Here is a 21,213-nt window from a genome sequence, read left to right on the forward strand (position 1 = left end):
TGAGAATAGCAATCTGATCATATGAGTTTGTGGGGTGCAATTGTCGTGAGAATTTTGGAGAAAAACAAGTTGAGAGGTGTTAGATCATATATATGGAGAAAGCCTACAATTTAATTAATTTGGGGACAATCACGTTTTCTAGATATACCTGTGTAACCACTAAGGCTACAACTCAATTAATTGCAACTAGAACAGCAATGAGCTTTCCTTTGGAAAGAAATTAAGTGACATTTATCTTTAGAGAAATGATAAATGTTACGAAAAGGTTTTTTGTCAAAAGAAACGAGTGGTGATTTTCATCAAATCTCATCATATATTTTGAATTTTTATTATTAAATTTTATCTGAAAAATATCAGCGTTACATATTATATTTCGCGAACTCATATACTTTTTAATTATTTGAAGGAGTAATATAGTTATTTATGACTCCATTAGTTATCTTATAATAATACATGTGATATAAAAAAGTTAAAAATTATATAACTATTGAAATAAATACATATTATCAAACAAAACTTTAAGTACTAAAAATGTTAGGGATCTTAACCAAGTCAAATAAAAATTTAATGAAAAAAAGATTAAAAAATCAAAATTTAAAAACTAATACTTATTAGAAATTTTATAATTCCTAATTAATTAATTAATGTGAATTACATATTATATTTATCATTTATATTAGTTATTTATATTTATGGAACTAATAAAAGTGATCTAATTTGGTGGTGAGCCTATTAGAATATCATCACAAATTAATGAGTTTGATAAACTAAAATCAATTTGGCCCATAACGAAATAATGAGACGACTAAAATAAGGTTGCAGTCCCATTATACCAGATGAAAAATTGTATTCTTTTTTACGACAACCCAAGAGAAAAATTTGGTTGAGGAAGAATAGAAAATCAACCGTTTTCTTCTATAATGTAGTATGTTTTTTATAATTATTGGTATTTTATTAAGATCCCTAAAATTACAAACAATACTAAATACTTATTAATTTCATTCACCAACCACAAACTTAATTTATTTTTTCAAAAAAATATTGGATCGGAAGCTTAAAATACAACTAGCAAAGCAATGAGCCAACGATGATATACCTCAAGATCGCAATAACGCGGTTAACGTCACAGCTGCGTCAATGCATACATATACTAATGAATTGTCATTTACAAATGCACATGATCCAAATAATACCATCATGACAATTAATTTTATAAAATGTCAAATTATCTGACGCACAAAGGGTAATCCTAAATTTTTTTCCTCTCAGAATTTTTTTTTCACACCTTAAATTTTGTCTTTTTATCTCATTACATTAATCATCATATTTCTCTTTATGGTTAGCCACCATAAAATAATTTTATTTTTAACAGCTAAAATTTGTATTTTATAAGTTTTAATTAATTATGCAAGAAACTAAAAAGAATAATTTGTCAAAATTTAGAGATTAAAAAAATATTTTTAAATTTCAAGGACTAAAAAAGTACACACTCTAAATTTAAAGAATAAAACAATAATTAAGTCTTTTTAATGGATTTAGGTGTATTTACCGCTAACTTCAACAGAGGTCATTGTAATTATCCTATTGGAAATTTTATAGTAGTAATCTGCAGTAATATCTAAGGAAGAATATATTCAGCAAAAAAAATTCATGGAAGAATATCAATCACTTATATTGCATCTTTCAATAACTTTACCCTTTGAAGCCAATACAATTAATTTTTTATGCCAAGTATGAAGCGATTTTTGAATTTTGTATAAGCTGTCCAATTTTCAAATGAATGAATAATACTTTCCCCAAGGGCAGCAAATGGTGTTGAAATCTTCACTTCTTCAGCTGTTAACAGTGTTATGAGGGCGTGTTTTCACAATGCCAGTCTCAACTTTCCTCCTCTAAGCACTTCCTCACTGATTCCAAAAACATGCGATCTCCACTTCATTCTCCCCAATCTCTTTGTATTTGAAGCATGAATACATTAAGTCTTTCAAGTGATTAAAACTGTGGAAACAGGGAAAAAAGTAAGACGAAGTTCTAATAAAATTGAAATACAGGGTTGCTTTTGATTGTTCTCCATTTTCAGTTTATATATATATATATATATATATATATATATATATATATATATATATATATATATATATATATATATATATATATATATATATATATATATTCATCATTATTTACCTAAAAGCAAGTTGCTTGACGTTAATATGGCATTGGATTATGTGTGAATTTTAATGGCTTAAATGGCATTCAACCTTAGAGTGTGTTTGGTTTCTTATAGAATAAAGCTTAATAAGAACAATTGGAAATCTTGTTTATTCAAATTAAAAACTGCCAAAGGTGTAAATAGCATTTTGGATGAAGAAAATATCATATTTTATCCCCGCATAGACAGGGCTAAAAAAACCCATATCTGCAGCTGTTGGTACACTACAGGGCACTGGCCCCAACTGACTCCAAATTTGACAGGAAATACTTAAGTTGTCTTGGCCAGGTAAGTTTTTCTACATGGCGGAGCGGGGTGGGCTTAGGATACAGTCTACAGATATACTTCCCAAACGCAAACGCAACTCAATCCATAATAAAATTATAGAATAGAGGAGTGTTGGCAATACACTCTTTATATTATTGAATAAAATTATGAATAAAACTCATTAAATAAGAACTGTGGCCTACAAAATTTTGTAATTTATAACAAATTTCAGCTAATAATAAAAATTGTTACTAGCATTTCTTATAAAATAATAATGTGCTTATAAGTGAGTCCTATTAACTTGACCTCTAACTGGATTTACTTCCCCACTTTGAACCCAGGAGTCTTTTGGGCGGAGTTAACCATGGAGGACATTTTATTTGCTAAATCCTACCAAACCATATTCCTTGACTAGCTTCCTAAATAATGGCTCATTATTTACGTTTTTGTAATGACTCAAGTGTTGGATGTAGAACTCGCTTGTACAGCACTTGCATATGTAGTTTTGTATAATTGTTCTGTAGGTAGGACTCTGAACTCTGTATAGCTCTATTTAATATATTGTTCAATCAAGAAATGGAACAAGCTCGGGATTTAAATAACATGTCTCATATAAACAATCTTTCAGAAACAAGAGACACAAAGTGTACTCACGTAGTCACCTCGAGTTACAGAATGCTATCCACTCATCATATGCCAAGTAGATTAATTGGAGTACCGCCCCACCCAGCCTCCTTAACTGCATCTCGTGCAATAACCATAAAGAAAACAATAAACTAGCTGTGGGAATAACACGATTTCCATACATCCTGTTGTAAGAGAAATCTGTATACTAAAATTTTCAAAGTCACAATTCACCAGTCAGACTTCACTTGAAAGATTGTGATGATCTTAAACTTGATCAGTTGATCTAACTAAAAAGAAGTCAAAATGCAAACAAAAACATTGAAAGCAAAATACACAAAGTATAGTCAGAACGAGACTTACTGTTATGGGGGGAAATCAGTTTTCTTTCTCTTAATAATTTGTCACTGGAATCAAGCCTCAAACATGTTTATAGTATATGCTACCATATGTCACTACAAGTGCAGTTACCATTCACAAATCTGTGGTATCTGTTGACATCCCTCACAATAATTTCCCTTTCTAAAACTCTTGTCATGTACTTAAAAGCCTCATGGCAATCCTTACAAATCCTCAAATTCTTCACAATCCTTAACGGCTTCCCTGGTGGTGCAGGTCCACACAACACTCCAAATGCAACTGCTAATTTCTCACTATGATACCAAAGGGCCTCCTTTCTCTTTTCCTCCCCAACATTATGCAACACCTCATCCCAAACAGGAACATACCCTAATTTTTCAATATCCCCCATAAGCTCTGCCAACTTCTGATAAATTTCCTTGGACCTCTCGTGCTTCCAATCCCCCGCCACAAAAACATGAACTTCTCCCTGCACTTCAATCCAACTTCTCCCACCCTTTTTCTTCACCCTCCTATCCTTCATCATCTTCCTCAACTCTGCAACATCATCCCACCTCCCTGCACTCGATAACACATTAGCTACACTAACATAAGCATAATCATCATTCGGCTCCAGCTCCAACACCCTCTTTGCCATACTCCAAGCCTTGTCAGCCTCACCACGATACGCACAAACCGATAGCAAAGCTCGCCAAACTGCAGCATCCGGCTCAATCGGCATCGTCAACACAACCCTCTCTGCACGCTCCAATTCTCCAGCACGCGCCATTGCACCTACCAAACACGTATAATGCTCCAAACTCGGTTCCAAACCATAATCCACTCTCATCCTCGTAAACCACGGAGCAATCTCGAGAAACATTCCAGCATTACACAAGGCAGTCAATATCGCCAAAAAAGTATACTCATCCGGCACGAGTTCACAGCCTTCCAAAGACTCAAACAGTTCAAAAGCAGATTGATAATCCCCCTGCTGTGCATAACCAGCCATCATTGCATTCCACCCCACAACATTCATATCATCCAAATTATCCTCAAAAACCCTCCTTGCATCGTTAACAACACCCGCTTTACCATACCCATCAACAAGCGCACTACCCACCACCACATTAGAATCAAGCCCCACAACAACTGCATGTGCATGCATCATTCTACACTGCTCCAATGCAGCAAGCTGTGAAGCAGCACGTAAAACCCCGGACACGCTATGAACCGTGGACGCAAAACCGCGACCCCTCATTTCGGAAAAGACCGATGAAGCGTCGACAGAGCGGGAATTCTGGGCGAGTGCAACGATCAAGGCGGAGAAACAAACGTTGTCTGGTTGGGGAATTTCGTCGAACACCTTACGTGCATTGAGGGGCATGCGGAGTTTGGCGTATAGGGAGAGTAGGGAGGAGGCGGGGAAGGGGTGTTGGGAGAGAGAGAGTTTGAGGGCGAGTGAGTGGAGGGAGAGGGCGAAAGAGACGGCAGTGAGGGCGGCGCAGGTGGTGAAGAGGGAAGCAACGGTGCGGTGGTTGGGGAGAGTGTTGTGGCGGAGCATGGCGAGGAAGTGGCGGAGGGAGAGGAGGGTGTTGGAGTGAGCGGAGATTAATGCGGTCCATGAGACAACGTTGGGAGGAAAAGGGAGTCGCTGGAAGAGAGAAACGGCGTAGGAAGAAAGGTCGGATTTGGAGTAGTGGGTTATGAGGTTGTTCCACACTGCGCGGTCTTTGATGTGTGATGTTATGGCTTGTGCGTGCCTCGCGCGAGGGTCCATGGACATTGACATTGCTGCTTCGTTAACGTTTTCATCGCACTCAACCATTACTCCTTCAACTTGCCTCTTCTGCTGCCTCCACAGGAAGGAAATGGAAAGTACTAGAGCAAGTGAAAACAGAGTTGAACCATGAAAACGTGGTATGGGTGTTCATGGCTCACTAGTTATATTCCTACTCTCACTTCTATTCTTTTTTTTTTTTTAATTTTTTACTAAATAACTTTAAACAAAAATTTGAAAATCTAAATAAATAGATAAAAGAATAGTCCGTCAAAAAGTTAAAAATAGATATCTTACAGAAGCAATTTGAACTTTTCACCGGCCCATTTCATTATTTCAAATTTGTTTATGTCAGATTTCAAATAACATTTTTTTACCACATTTAAAATAAGACGTCTATTAGTTGATTCATATAGTCATCATTTCAGCTTGATTTAATGTTTGTTTTGATTTACGTGGACATAAAATCCTATAGACATTTGAGTGAAATTGTCAAGTAATTCTTCCCACTTTTATTGAGTAACACAAATTTTCATTTCCAAACACACAACTAAAGCAACTCACTAATTAATTGGCTTTGACTGAAATTGTCAAAAGGTAGCACATGACATCACATCTCAAATGCAATCAAAGTCCAACAACATTAAAATTTAGAAGTTAGAATGATACTAGAGTGTGGATAGGGAGATATAAAATATCTTACAAAAGATTAAAATCGCAAACTTTTAGATTGTTCCAACGTTGTTGTCCGGAATAGTCTTATTTGCCTTAAACAAGATTGTGTCCACTAAAAGACACTTATAGTCTAGGAAAAAACAAATTACTACTCTCAGAATCAGGTGAGAGTAATAATTTGTTTTTTCCTAGATGGCCATCATTGAAGTGGTCATCATTAAATAAATATCAAGGTGGCCATCACATGACAATAATAATTCAATTCATACTTATCTTAGGTTTTGGAATATGAACATTCATTGGGGAAAAAATTCAGTCAAGTTGAATAGGTAGAACAAGTAGTGGAAGAGTCTCTTCTGTGCATAAGATGGACCTGGAATAATGATTATTGAGTTTAATAATCATGCATCTAAATCTAAATAGATCTATATAAAAGAATAGTTTGTAGAAAAATCTAAAATGGACATCCTATATGTTGACATGTCACTTGAACAAGGGCAATTTGGGCTTTTCACCATCCTATTCCATTATCAAATTGAATGACATATGACTTTCTTTTCTCTCTTTACTCGTTCCTCTGTGTTTCTCTTTCTCTTCGTCCCTATTTTCCTCTTTTTTTTCTTTTTCTCTTATCTTTCTCTTTCTTCCTAAATCCTAAACTCCCTCGCCATGGCACGCATATGCGTCCTCTACCCCATGCCTCCTTTACTCCCCCTGTGTTTTGTGTTGTGTGTTTTTTTTTTCCTTCTGAAAAAAATATTCTTTGTGCTCTCAACAATCTTCTTCTTTCTCTTTTTTCTTTTTTCTCTTATCTTTCTCTTTCTTCACATGAGCACCCTCTACTTTATGTTCTACGATTGGGTTGTTGTGGCACGAGGCATTGTCGGAGGTAGAAGTGGAACGACAGAGATTATTGGATTTTCGGCCACATTGTCAAAGCGATGGTGAGCATTTGGTTTCGCGGTATGAACACACATTCAATGAGACAAGGCGTTCTTGGCTTTTTAACTGCCACACTGGGAAACCAGAATGATTATTGTTTCTCACTTTCTTTCTTTTCTCATTCCGCAACTTTTGAGGGACTCCACGCTTAGTAAGGTTTTTTTAGCTTAACTCCTTTTTTTTAATTATTCTAATTTTTTTGTAACTTTTGGTTGATTTTTTTTAACTTCTAACGGATTTGACGTTTGGTAGAGCATCTTTAGCTTAAGTATTATTTTTTTTGGTATTTTTTTGTTGATGTTTTTCTCAGAACGTATCATTGGGTTTTTGTGAATGTATGATTGAATTTTTGGTATCTTTGTCTTTGAAAGAGTTTCTAGTGGTGTTTTTTTGGAAGAAAGTGTAGCTTTCTTGGTGGTTTTGAATGGTTATGTTTTTCTCTGAGAGAAAGCTTAGTTTTTTCTCTAGATTTGTTACGACATGTTATTTTCTTGAGGTTTGTCGTCTATGCAGCTAAACGACAAAAGATTTTTCATTTGCTTCTTTCTTTTTTGGTTTTAACTTAAACACTACTCAAGTTAAGAAGATGTATGAACCATGAAGAGTTATTTTTACATGAAAAAGGATACAATATATATTGAAGATTATTTTTTTTTGCTGAGAAGTAAAGTATGAATTGAATATTCAACCAAATTGGGAGAAGATGAAATGGAAGGGTACTACTGTTGCCTTCCTCGACCTGCTACACTTCTCACGACAACTACTACTAGATTCTATTAGTTTTTTTTGGTGATTTTCTTTATTCATTTCACTTTTTAGTTGGACATTTTATAGAACAATTTTCGTTCAAGCTTTAATAAGTGTAAAATATGTTCTTTCTTGTTTCAAGTACTAAATGCAATAAAATAATTTTTGGAGGAGTTATAAAACTTTGTTTTTTATGCAATTGGAGAACTAAACTAATATCAACCGATATTTGAAGGATCAAAATTATATTTAATCCTTTTTTATAAATGGAGATAATTAACCACAAAATAACAATTTTAATCCGTACAAGAAAAGTAAAATATAAGACCTAATTAACACAAGTCTTACACTATTAGCAACTTTTTATTTCAAATTTTAATTTTTTTTGTCTTTGTCTTTATTTTTATCTTCTTTTCTTAACTAGCTTATGTATTATTTAATTAACATTTTTTTATTAATATTGATTTAATCTCAACTCAATCATTAAATCTTAAATCAGTACCTTCATCCTATTAATGATATGTTTGATTTTAAAATATTGGTTTTTATCTCTTAAATGCAGCGTACATGCACCCTCAAGGATATCAAACAAATTAGACCTCTTTTCACTTTCTGGCTCTTATTTTCACTTAATTATAATTTTCTTCATTTTCTCGCTAAACTAATGGTTTTCTCATTTTCTTCAATAGAGCTATATCTCATCCATTCAACTATATTCAATTTCATGCTACTCTATTATGAATTGCTAATTAATCTAGATCTATACATATCACCTTCTTAAAATTCTTAAAACTGGCCCTAGCCTCCCAAGGTGCATATAGGTTGCTACCTCACAAAAGAATATTTCCAATTTGTGTGGGTTCAAATACAACTAGTCAAAAAAATCAGAGAAAACTAAAATTGGTTAATTATGAAGAAGTATGTGAAGGAAAGTCCATGAATCTCGAGCAATAATTGGTCATAGAACCCCGAAAGGAAAGTTGGAGACAAGAAAATTAGTATGGTAATATATACAAATTCCTGTCAATGGCTTGAAACTTCAAAGATTATCCGATCATATAGCATCAAGACCGAGTCTCAAGCCAGAGGCACCCTTTGTTGTTGTTGTTTTTTTTTTTACTTCTTAAATAAATATCTCACTCATTTCAATATTAGTTCAGTACATGACATTAATTCAATTCCTCTCGTGATCTCGATCGTGAAGAAAATTAAATCATTATGTCTGAAAGAGAAGAGTGTGAGCGCGTTTTCAAGCGCTTTGATGTGAATGGCGATGGCAACATCTCCTTGTCCGAGTTTGCAGATGCTCTCAAAGTGCTAGGCTTAACTTCACAGGAGGAAGTTGAGCGTCGAATGAAAGAGATAGATAAAGATGGTGATGGATACATTACACTCGAAGAGTTGATTGAATTTCATACTGCCAACCCTAGTTTGATGAGGGATGTCTTGAAGAAACTCTAATTCGTTGCATTGTTTTTTTTTTTTTCCAATTCTTATGAATTATGATCATGAAATCATATTTCTATATATCGTTACATATATCTTTTGATATTTAAGAATTTTTTTAGTTTATTATGTGGGCCATCATGAGGGCTTCCTTTGGTTGCTATGAGAAGGTAGTGTGCCTCAAGCTCCATCATCATCATCATGCACCATTCCAAATTCTTCTCTCTTTCAAAAAGTTGCACCAAGTCCCTGTTAGTCACCTTTGGACAAACCTTTAAAGACACTTGTGGATGTGCTTTTCAAGGTTTCTTTTTCTTTTAGCAGGATATTACTAGTATATATATTTGTTGTTCTATATTATTTGGATGAAAATAATAAAATGTAATTAAAGGTATATTTTCATTTTTATTTAAATTATATATTTTTTACTTTGCAAGATAGTTATGATATTGAAAGAGAAAAGGAAAAAATAATAGGTCATAAATTCGAATTCTCATTATATAAATCAATGATATATATATCTTATATAGCGATCCCCATTATATATATTTTGTTAATTATTAAATGAAATTTTAGGAGGAAGGAAATTAGTTTAAATAGTTGAGAAAGTATATAGGTTAAATATATAAAAAAATTAAAAACAATTATACATAAATTAAAGAGTAATTAATCCAATTAAAAATAAGCGAACACAAAAGTTACTAGCAGTTGTGGAATATACCTAGTAACATATACTAGTACATATATCTCACTTTGCTTATGTCAGGCACCGTCACTGCTTTTTCATCATTTTTTTATGATTATGAGAATTAAAAAAATTATTACAATTAGACTCTAGTTTTTTTCTTATTTTCAGAATAACAAGTGTGAGGTAGCTAACCAGTCACTCATTAGATAAGAATAAGAGAATTAATATATATATATATATATATATATATATATATATATATATATATATATATATATCACCTAATATCTTCCGATTTTAAATTGAATATAATTTGAAGTTAATTACTTGTATACTTTACTCGTAGTTGTTTTATAGAGATCTCTCAATGTTTTAATCTCCTCATTTTCCTTAACAATGGTATTGCTCATATATATAAGGGGAGTTATTACTTCAATATATGTACGTAATTCAAGATGGAAAAAAGATGAAACTAAGTCCCCTTGTTGGTGCTCAATATTTGGTTAGCTTCATTGATAATCATTCTAGCTAGGAGATGTGGGTGTATGTACCATTGAAGATGAAGGATCAAGTTTTTCAATCTTTCGAGAAGTTTCATGTCTTTGTAAATTGCTCATATTTTTTTTGGTCAACAAAAATAATATATATAGAGAGTGCTCATATGATTGAAATTGAAATGCTTTTAAACGAATTAATAACAATGGAAAAATATAAAGTACCATTTGATGATTATTGTAGAACTCGTGGCATAATACATCAGATGAAATAGAATAGCTTAAGGGATGAACAAGACGATTACAGAAAAAAGAAAAACAAAGTTTGTTTTCTCATGTAAAACTACCTGATTCCTTATAGGGGCAAAGTAATGAGAACTACAGTTTATTTAATCAAGACCTTTAATTTAAACCGAGAATATTAAACGAAATGTAGTTTGGATAAAAAAAAAAGTCTCTTAAGATTAGTTGAAACTTGAAAGTAATACAATTAAGGTGTAGGACATTTATCCATGTTTAATTTTGGTGGTTTTCGAACATCAGACAATTCATGATATTAAGTAATATATGATAAGTCAAGTTCAACCTAATTTAAGACCCAAGTCTCTATGTCTTATAAGATAAATATTTTAGGATAAAAGAGACTTCAAGCTCTGTAAAGAGACATTGATAAAATTATGTATACCCACAAATAATACAAATGATGATGTAAAGTCAAAATGCATCCACCTCTACCAGTGGAAGCATAAGACTTTTTACAAACTTTTGGCATATTTTTTAGTTGTAACTATTAAATAAAGTTTTCCAGAGTGTATTGCAAGCCTAGAGCTCTATCTGGCGACTTGAAGGCAGTGTGTTTAAGCAATCGTATGATTTTTACCCTTTCTCCTTTCTTGTTTATTTTTTCTCTCTGTGTAAATGAAATCATCTAAGCCATGGTTGATAATTCCTTAAGAGTGTATTTGTATAGGATAATTTAATTAGGTAATGTATTTTTTATAGGGAATTAATTTTTTTTATTAAAAGTAACTGTTTAGATATTTTAGTAAAAATAATTCAAAATTTTAGAATTTTAAAAGAGATTTTAATTAGTTGAAAGAATAGAATTTCAAATTCTATTTTCAAGAGAGTGAATTTGAAAATTCTGTAATTGACTCTTAACTTTTCTCTCTCAAACTCAATGTACCTTGGAAGGAGCACAACCATGGTGTCGAACGAGAAACTCCACCAAATCGCTCCCCGCGAAGCAGTTCCTCGCAATCTTCATCTTCATCAACCAATCCTGAATTGGCAACCTTTGCCTCAAAACCCTAACCACCCTCCCAATCTCCTTCGCCACCACTGCCTCCTCCACCTCCACCGCCTCGTCGAATCCGTACGTTGGCGCCGAGAGGTTGAACTCCATCACGCAGTTGTAGTCTTTTTGGTTTTTTTTGAAGTCGTTTTGGTCGTTGATGGAGTGCTTCAGCGTAGAGATCCCCTTGTTGATCGTGGACGACAGGTCGTTGCTGTGCTGGCGAAGGAATTTTCCAAATGTGGAGGAGGAAGAGTGAATGTGGTTGCACGATTGATAGTGGTCAAAAGCTGAAGAGAGGAGAAGTATTAGGGGAGAGAGAAGAATTTGGGTTTGACTTATTGGTTTTGGTTTGAAATATGTGGTTGTCATTTGGTGGTAATTCTATGATTGTTAAAGAAAGAGGTTGTATCCAAACACAGAATTTTAAAAATAAAGGAATTTAAATTAAAGCATTTGAAATTCTCAGAATTTAAATTCTTTAGAATTTTAAATGGTCTTGGTTGATGTCGGTTTAAAAACATCACTGATTGTTATCAAGCAAAACAAACCTAGTTAAAATTATCAATATTTTGTATTTATAAATTATTAAAAATTGAAAATAATTTTTAATTAATATTTTAAAATTAGATTGTGTTTATTTTCTATAAAGTTTAATATTAAAATTTCATCTATTTAAAATATAAAATTGAAATTTTACATATGGAGGAAATTAAATTGCCCTATCCAAACAAAGAATTTAAAATGGAAGAAATTTGAATTGATTTATCCAAACAAAATATTTAAAAAATGAAGAAAATTAAAATCAAAGCAATTCAAATTTTAGACATTTCAAAATTCTTGAAATTTTGAAATTTCTGATCCAAATACAAGATAAATTAATTCTACATAGTTTAGGTTGTTTTCTAATATATTTTGATTCTTGTAACAATGATAATATAATTTTATCAATGAACAACGACAATAAGTCAATAATAATACATTTAGAAGAAGAATAAAATTTGATTTTAATTTTTATGTATTATTAGTGTAAAAATATTATATTATTAATCATTTTAAAATTATTTCAAATATAACTAAAGAAAAATTACTAGACAAAAAATTTATTATAAAAATATGTAATAAAATCACAGTGTAAGTATCTAATTATACTTATCACACATTTTAATTAAATTCTAAAAATTATATATATTTGATAAATTAATCGGATGCTTTTCAATCGGTTTGTGTCGTGCCTGTCTTTCTTTTAAGAGTTGAAGACAAAATAATGTTTGCCACCTGCCCACGACTTTTTCTTCAAAAAGCTATTTTGCATGTGTTCCAGTTAATTTCCACGTACAATTTTTTTTTTATTGCCTGTTAACTTAAAGTGGTACTTGTCCCTTTTATAACTTTTTTTCTTACTTTAATAAAGATAAAGACCAACCCCCCTCTTTCAACAAAAAATAAAATTAAGGATTAACATCCGGCCTCTAAAAAAACTGCATAATATCTTAACCCTTGATTTAATTTTAATATTTGACCACTTTATATGATATATATTCTTTAAAATTATGTTCTATAGTAAATGTAAATTTAAAAATTAAATTAAAATGGTTGCTAATTTTGAAAGAAAAAAAAACAAATATAGACATACGACAAAATAAGAAAGGATAAAGAGTTGTTGGCACTTTTTTCGCGTTACATATATTTTACTTTTGTTGGTAAACTTTGTTTACGAAATATATTTTTTATTAGTAAAAATCGAAGATAAGTGTTAAAAATTTATAATTAAATATTTAATTGAAGAAAAATATAAGAATAGACAAATATTTTGAAGAAATTTTTTGGCCCTAGCATTATACTTTTGTTGACAAAAAAAATTAGAATCCTCATATATGATGTATTATTTGCTTAAATATTAGGTTGATGATCATGATTTTATTTTTATAAAAGATACCTCGATTTTGATCTCAAGGTCGATCTTTCTTATCTTCAAATGAGACGTAAGACTAAACATTATTCTTCTCAATAATTATTTTTAGAAAAGGATTGATTTTTCCTGTACATGTTTATATAATTGGTGAAATGAGATAGGAATGGAAAATGAAACAAGTGATAGGAAAATATTTGGTGGATACACCTCAGGTGTCTAGACCTCCAAACTCTTCACAATAATTATTTTCAGAAAATGATTGATTAATTTCCCTTTACATATGTATATAATTGATGAAATGAGATAGAAATAAAAAAAAATGAAAAATGAGTCAAGTAATAGGAAATTTTTGTTGGATACGCCTTAGGTTGTCAACTCGATCCCCAAAAGAGAAAGAAATTGAATAAAGAAAACTGATAAGAAAAAAGAAAAGAAAAATAAGGAGCCTTGATTAGGAGGTATATATATAGTCCATGTACTACAAGGTATTCATGATCCTAGTTAGTTTTCATGTAACATGCAGTTGAGTTTTTTTTTTTTTTTTTGAGAAATTCAGTCGAATTTTTTAATTTATGAAAGAGTTAATAAACTTAATTTATTTGTGTTATTTGAAAATTATTTGGAGCCATATATAGTATATATAGTTGAAGACTATTAATACATATTTTTTTCCTTAACTAGGTATTTCAGAAATGCCAATGATAGACTCTTATAAACAGGGATGGATCCAAGGGACGGAAAGCAGGATCCTTCTCCCCCTTCTCCCCCGGGACATTTTATGCATTGATGAGAGAAAAAGAAAAAAGAAAATAAAAAATACTTATAAAGGAAATGTATAAGAAAAATAAGTTTTTGAGTTATTATTTGTTTAATTTTTAATAGTGAATCATATGTCTAATTTTACAAATAAAATAAATAAGAAATATTTTTTTAAAACTTATTATTTACTGTGCTAGAAGTTAAATATATAAATAGTTGTGAAAAAATTGCCCCCCTCTACTACGCTTTTGGCTTCATCCTTGCTTATAAATATACTATTTTGTACATACTACATACTATTTTCATCCCAAAAATATCCAAGAGAACAAAGAAAACAAGAAGAAAATTAACATTTATTAAGGGATAATTTTACAAAAATATCATTGTTCTCTCTTAATTCAATAAGTGTTTTATTAAGTGTTCCAAAACAATATTATTTATTATATGACAAAATTAAAATAAATGTTTGAATGTTTCATTGAAAAATAAAAATATCAATCAATTTAGATTTTTTTTTCAAATAAAACTACAGTCATTCATTTATGGGACAGAGGAAATATCAATTATTAGATGAAATTTATTTAAAATATTTGTAAACTCTACTTTTTATTTATTGTGTCTCATTTGTTACTTTCAATAAAATTCAACTAATCATGAAGAAAGTTTAACTTAGTTGTTGGAATTCATGAGTTATTTAAATTTTCTTGTAGGTGTATTTGATTTTTGTGGATAATATATATATATATATATATATATATATATATATATATATATATATTAAAAAAGGAATTTTCTAACTATTTTAAACTAAAAATAGAATTAAATAATTTTATGTTATGTGACCCAATAAAATTACACCCATTTGTTTAAATTTTTCTATGCACAAAAGTTTATATAATTTTATTGAATTAGCTAGGATGAATTTATTTAACCCATTTTTATCAGCAGAGGCAGTTAGACCACCCCTAAAAGAATAAGCTAACGAGAAGTAAATAAGATAGTACTACATATGGTAGTCATTGATTTGCTATTAACCTCAAAGTAACAAAGCCTCCTTTGCTGCAACATCTCAAATGCACATAGCACCTATGGTCCAAAGCTTCTACCCTTCTTCATACCCTTCTTCATACTCTTCTCCCTCAAAACTAATCATCACACCCTTTTAAAAAAATTCAACAGCTTTACTTCATGCAGACAACGTTAACAACACCAAACCCGCAGGAACATTCACAAAAGAATACTACATCAACATCATCTTAAGCAGCAGCAACAACAACCTCGGAAGCAATTCCAATCCCTCACAACCTCCAACATCAACCAAAACACCAAACAACAAAAGCATGAAAATTCTAATAATAGCCTCCGCTGTGGCCGCATCGTTGTTTCTATTATTATCATTCATCATCGGATACTTAATCTTCCGATACGTAAGAAGAGGTTCCGCTGCGGAAGATAGCAGCAACCCTGAACCTTCGAGCACGCGCTGCCGCAACTTTTCTTTGACGGAGATAAGAGCCGCCACCAACAACTTCGACGAGGGTTTAATCGTGGGCAAAGGAGGCTTCGGGGACGTGTACAAAGGCCACGTCCGCACGTGTCACAAACCCGTGGCCATCAAGCGCCTCAAACCGGGTTCGGACCAGGGCGCGAACGAGTTCCAGACGGAGATCAAGATGCTCTCGCGCTTCCGCCACGCGCACTTGGTCTCACTCATCGGGTACTACTCATATGGTTTTTTTCAGAAATAATAACAATCCTCTTTCTCACACCCTCAACTCTCTGCATGATTACATAAATTCGTTAGAATTTATTTTAAATCATCATTTTTATATATTTTATTTCTTATTAAATCATTCTTTCTCTTAGTTTATAAGCAAAAGTTAAAATCTATCAAATTAATAATTTTTAATAAATTTTAACCCAGTATCAGAAATCCCTAACATTTCCCATGATTTTTTAATTGTAAACAATGTCACATTTGAAACAAATAATATATTTTTAAGAGATAAATTAAATTATTTTTTAAAAAAAAAACTAAAGACATCATACATATCTATCAACAGGTACTGCAACGATGGCGGAGAAATGATCCTCGTCTACGATTTCATGGCGCGTGGGACCCTACGCGACCACTTGTACGGTTCGGAGCTGTCGTGGGAGAGGAGGCTGAACATATGTCTTGAGGCGGCGCGTGGGCTTCACTTCCTCCACGCGGGCGTGGACAAGCAGAGCGTGATACACCGCGACGTGAAGAGCACGAACATCCTGCTGGACAAGGATTGGGTGGCAAAAGTGTCGGATTTTGGGTTGTCGAAGGTGGGGCCCAACGCGTCCCACGTGACGACGGACGTGAAGGGTAGTTTCGGGTATTTGGACCCGGAGTACTACATGAGTCTTTGGTTGACTCAGAAATCCGACGTGTATTCGTTCGGCGTCGTTTTGCTGGAGGTATTGTGTGGGAGGTCCCCCATCGAGACTAAGGTGGACAAGCACAAGCAGTTCTTGGTGACATGGTTCAGGAATTGCTATCATGATGGGAATGTTGATCAGACGGTGGATCCGGCTCTGAAGGGTACCATAGACCCAAAGTGTTTGAAGAAGTTTCTGGAGATTGCGTTGAGTTGTTTGAATGATCAGGGGAAGCAACGGCCCATGATGAGCGATGTTGTGGAAGGGTTGGAGTATGCATTAAATTTACAACAACGTTATAAAAAAAATAAAGGGGAAATAGGGTTGACCAAAATTGAGGATCACCATGGTGACTTTAACGACAAATTTGGGAAAGTGTTATCGATGAACGCGTCTAGCAGCACCAGCATGGCTACGACAACATGCAGTGAAGAGGAACAAGCATTGGTGCATGGGATGTTCCCTGAGCTTCGAAATCAAAGACCACGTTAATTACTTCTGTTCTCATTATGTCACAATAATTGAAATGTCTACTGCTGCTATAGATGCTTGTGTCTAGGTCACGGAGAAATAAAAAAGACTTCTGGGTTAAATGTTTTTTTTTTTTTTTTACTTATTACTACTATTATGTTGTAACTTATAAGTGTGAAATTTTTACTAACTTCACTCATGATTAATAAGGTTATTGTATGTATTTGAGACAAAGAGTCTAAGACTGTTGTTTAATTTATGGTAAAGTATCTTAAAGTTGATAGTGGGACCCTTCATTTTTGTGTATTAAAAAATAAAAATGCCACGACTAGCTTGCAATATATATTAAAAAAAAGTTTGTGCTAGAAAGAAGTGTAATCAATAGTGTCACCTAAAAAAAGTATAAAAGAAATTAAGTGCCTCGTCTTTCCTTGGTTATGGCTTTGGGAGTAAAAAAATGGGAGATTCCAAGATTTTTGCGTGCGTTTAATTCAATGGTAAAGTATCCGAAAAGTTGAAAATGGGGCCATTGTACGTTGATTTTTAGATAAAGATTAGAGCTTCTCGTATCCTAAGGATCTTTTGCTGTCCTTTAGCGTGGAGTTTAACATCTTTTTATCTTCAATCTCATAAAGGGGTATAATTATTAAAGAAAAAAAGAGCTACCTACCTGGTGTGGGGTTATGTGAGAGGGGGAAATATCAAAGTAATTATATAGAGAATATTTTATCCAGATATAGAAAGGAATTAAATGATGGAAATACTATACATGAATTTGTGTATGGGAATGATGAAATTATTAAGTGGTAGACGTTCAGGTGTCTTTTAGTTTTAATACATCTTAACATGACATGTATTTAAGTATTTCAATTTACAAAAATAAACTAATAATACTTTATTGCATATCATGCAAAGATTTAATAAGATTCGTGTAATCTAGGACGACCATCTATTTTTAGGGCAATGACTTTTGTATTGTGCATAATAATTTGGCATGAGCATACATAACAGATAATATTTAGATGAAAAATGATAGCAATACATGAAATTTCTAACACAGCTTTTATTTCTAATTAATTTTTTCCAATAATAAAAAATTATAAGATTTAATTCTCATTTAATGAATTCTCTTTAAAGTGGTTTATAGAGGAGAAAAAAAGGTTTAAATAATACTATAGGACAAAATTGATGTATTTTAAAATTAGAGGAACAAAGAATGAATAAAATTATTTAGAGGGATTAAAATCGAACTTCAAAAATTTTAGAAGAACAAAAAATATTTTATTCCCTAAAATAAAATGAGTGGTATTAACAAGAAATTAATTAATAGTTAATATTTTTCCTATATTTTTCTCATCAAAGTACAACATTTACTACCATAAAATGTAATTAAACATATAATAATATAATAAAACTTACCTTTGAATTTGATGAATATTCTCTGGTCATAGATAGGAGTGACAAAGTCGGTTTATCCCACCTAACTTGTCAAAAATGGCAGGGGAAGTAAGATGATTCAATTTATCAACCCATCCCTTCTAACTCGTTAATCTGATGAAATGACCCGCTTATCCCACAACATTTAATGCACATGTAACCACTTCTCTTGATTCCTTAACCAAAACTATATTATTGGTGAAAACATACATTAAGTAACTTTTGCATGTTGTTAGTAAAGCTATCCGTGATCAAATTAAACAAGTAATTAAGGAGTTAAGGCTAAGCTTTTGTGTAATCATATTCCTGTAGAAAATTTTTTAATTTCCCCTCTTAGTGTTTTCACACAAGTAGTTATTGCTTATTCATGTCTTGTATACCCCAAATATAGACCACGTGAATAATTTTCTTTTCTAAAGTTCACCATAATACTTCTCTTGACACTCAATCATAAAAAAATTTAAAGTGAATAAAAATCAAATGTAAGTTTATTTCTTTATTTCAATACTTTTTCATCAATTTCCGTAAAAATCAAATGTAAGTCATGATTACATTACTGTGTTCAAGTAATTTTTATTAAAGTCAATAAAAATAATATGTAAGTCGTTGGAATCTTCGCCTAAAAAATATTTTCCTCCTGTTGAACAACTTGAACATCCCAAAATAAGAAATCCACTTGTATATAGTAATCTAGTCACGACTTATAATTTATCCAATCGGTTTTTCCTAAAATAAAGATCAATCCCTTAAATAATTTATGTTGGTGCAAAGTCAGTGTGTACAGAGTTTAAGAAAAAAAAAATAGAGAACCAAGTAACAATATTCTAAAAGAAATTACTTTAAACATCTAACATTTTTACTGGAATACTCAATATAATATATGAAATTCTAGTTTTATCCTTTCATAAAATTGATATGGATCGATAATTCTTAAGCCTTATACAGATTATCAATCCGTATTAAGAATTGAGCTTGTGACTTTTATATTATTAACACGATACTTTAATCAATTGAATTAATAGATCAATTATATTATAAAATAATTAATATTGTTATATATAACATTAAAATTTTTAATATATATTTAATGCACATGTAAATTTATGTAATAAATTTTATGATAATTAATTTTTATTTAATAATTAATTTATTTACATATATAAATTCTAAATAAAAATCATAGGTTTAATAAAAATTTACAGATGTAAAAAAATACATTATCAACATAAATCTATTAATGTATTTTTTTATCTTATTATAGTTAATTTTTATCTAATAGTATTTATATATATATATATATATGTATATATAAAAACATCTAAATACATCATTCAATTAAATACCAAATTTGTTTAATTTTCAATCACTGTAATAAACATTTAAATACATCCTTCAATTAAATATAAAATTTATTTAATTATCAATTGTTGTAATAAACATCTAACTACATCATTTAATCAAATACTATATTTGTTTAATTTTCAATCACGATAATAAACATCCAAATACATCATTCAATTAAATATCAAATTTTTTAACTATTAATTACTATAATAAATATCTAAATACAATATTCATTTAAATATCAAATTTTGTAAATAAATTAAATGTATAAAAAAATTCTACATAAATTATAATTTTTAAAAAATTTCAAAATATACATATTGAAAATTCATGTTTTGAAAAAAAATATACACATCTTATTCTCTGACGATGAAAAATCATCGAATTTTATCGTATATTCATAAACAACGCACGTACACTATCGACAACAACAAACGCTCACAAAAAGATGTTAACAGAAACAAATTATACTAAGGGACTGCGATATTTTTTAAAAATGTTGCAAAAATAAAAAGATGTTGCAAAAATGAAAAAAATTAATATGTTATTTATAACCAAAAAATACCCATAAGAATATTTTCGGTATTTTAAAAAACTGTTGGGTGTACCAATAAAAATACTGGGTACCCCAAACACTTGCCTATTCTAAATTGTGCGTGTAATGACGTGACTTATAACATGTTTGAATGAGTTTACTTTAAGAGAAATAATCGTTTCTCATTTTTTTAAACTAATAAAAAAGTGATTGTTTTTAATAAAAAAAATCTATAATTTGATACAGTAATATCAGACTTTCTCCCAAATGTTTGAAATTTTCATATTTGATGAAGCACATTGCATAAACAAGAAACCGCTCTAGTTGTTCTTTAATCGTAACAATTTCTAAGAAACTTTAGGTAAAGGCCCAGGCCTAGCCCAATTCTTAAACACACTCCAACATCCATGGACTCCATTTCAACATTTCTTAAACGCTTCATCAATTACTAATGATTTCTTCTTCTTCTCTCTCTCTCTCTTTTTTTTTTTTTTTTTTGCTAATGCAAGCTAGAATTTTACGATTTTAAATAAAGTCCTTATATTTCAACACCCGTAAATATTAAATACTATATTAATAATCTTATTTTTTATATTTTTCTTTCTATTATCATATTTCATCATCTATTATATCAATATTTTCCTCTCTTCTCTTTCTATCTCTTTCAAAGTGTCAATTGATTATTATTTTTTAAAAACTTTTTTCCTTTTAAATAAATTATGAAAGGATGGAGTCCCGGCAAAAAAATAAAATAAATTAAAAAGAGGAATAAGGGTTGTTTATAAAATTTTAATAGGGTAATTAATTTATATTTTCCATACGTCATTAATCTATA

General features: G+C 31.0%; 2 protein-coding genes across 5 annotated transcripts; one reads left to right on the forward strand and one right to left on the reverse strand.

Annotated features, from left to right (window-relative positions):
- Positions 1-1,651: 1,651 nt before the first annotated feature.
- LOC114421534 (pentatricopeptide repeat-containing protein At4g33170-like) lies at positions 1,652-5,369 on the reverse strand. Of its 4 annotated transcripts, none has more exons than XM_028387499.1 (3): positions 3,467-5,369; positions 3,142-3,218; positions 1,652-1,998 (listed from the first exon to the last, which is right to left on the reverse strand). In XM_028387499.1, exon 1 carries the CDS (start codon positions 5,268-5,270, stop codon positions 3,546-3,548), a length of 1,725 nt encoding a protein of 574 aa, XP_028243300.1. In that variant the 5' UTR covers positions 5,271-5,369; the 3' UTR covers positions 1,652-1,998; positions 3,142-3,218; positions 3,467-3,545. The 4 variants fall into 4 exon arrangements, with proteins under 4 accessions (XP_028243300.1, XP_028243298.1, XP_028243302.1 ...); XM_028387497.1 differs by having other exon boundaries at positions 3,134-3,218; XM_028387501.1 differs by having other exon boundaries at positions 3,142-3,311.
- A 9,802-nt stretch (positions 5,370-15,171) lies between these two features.
- LOC114421538 (receptor-like protein kinase FERONIA) lies at positions 15,172-17,343 on the forward strand. Its single transcript, XM_028387504.1, has 2 exons — positions 15,172-15,899; positions 16,246-17,343. The coding sequence occupies exons 1-2, from the start codon at positions 15,523-15,525 to the stop codon at positions 17,081-17,083; spliced, it is 1,215 nt and encodes a 404-aa protein (XP_028243305.1). The 5' UTR covers positions 15,172-15,522; the 3' UTR covers positions 17,084-17,343.
- The last annotated feature ends 3,870 nt before the right edge of the window (positions 17,344-21,213 follow it).

The sequence above is a fragment of the Glycine soja genome, chromosome 8, assembly GCF_004193775.1.
Source record: "Glycine soja cultivar W05 chromosome 8, ASM419377v2, whole genome shotgun sequence".
NCBI lineage: Eukaryota > Viridiplantae > Streptophyta > Magnoliopsida > Fabales > Fabaceae > Glycine > Glycine soja.

Bases quoted from the DNA above. Each gene is read 5' to 3' on its own strand.
- LOC114421534 (XM_028387499.1), bottom strand. From the start codon at position 5,270: ATGGTTGAGTGCGATGAAAACGTTAACGAAGCAGCAATGTCAATGTCC.
- LOC114421538 (XM_028387504.1), top strand. From the start codon at position 15,523: ATGAAAATTCTAATAATAGCCTCCGCTGTGGCCGCATCGTTGTTTCTA. The intron at 15,900-16,245 runs GTACTACTCATA...ATCTATCAACAG, and splicing joins CACTTGGTCTCACTCATCGG to GTACTGCAACGATGGCGGAG.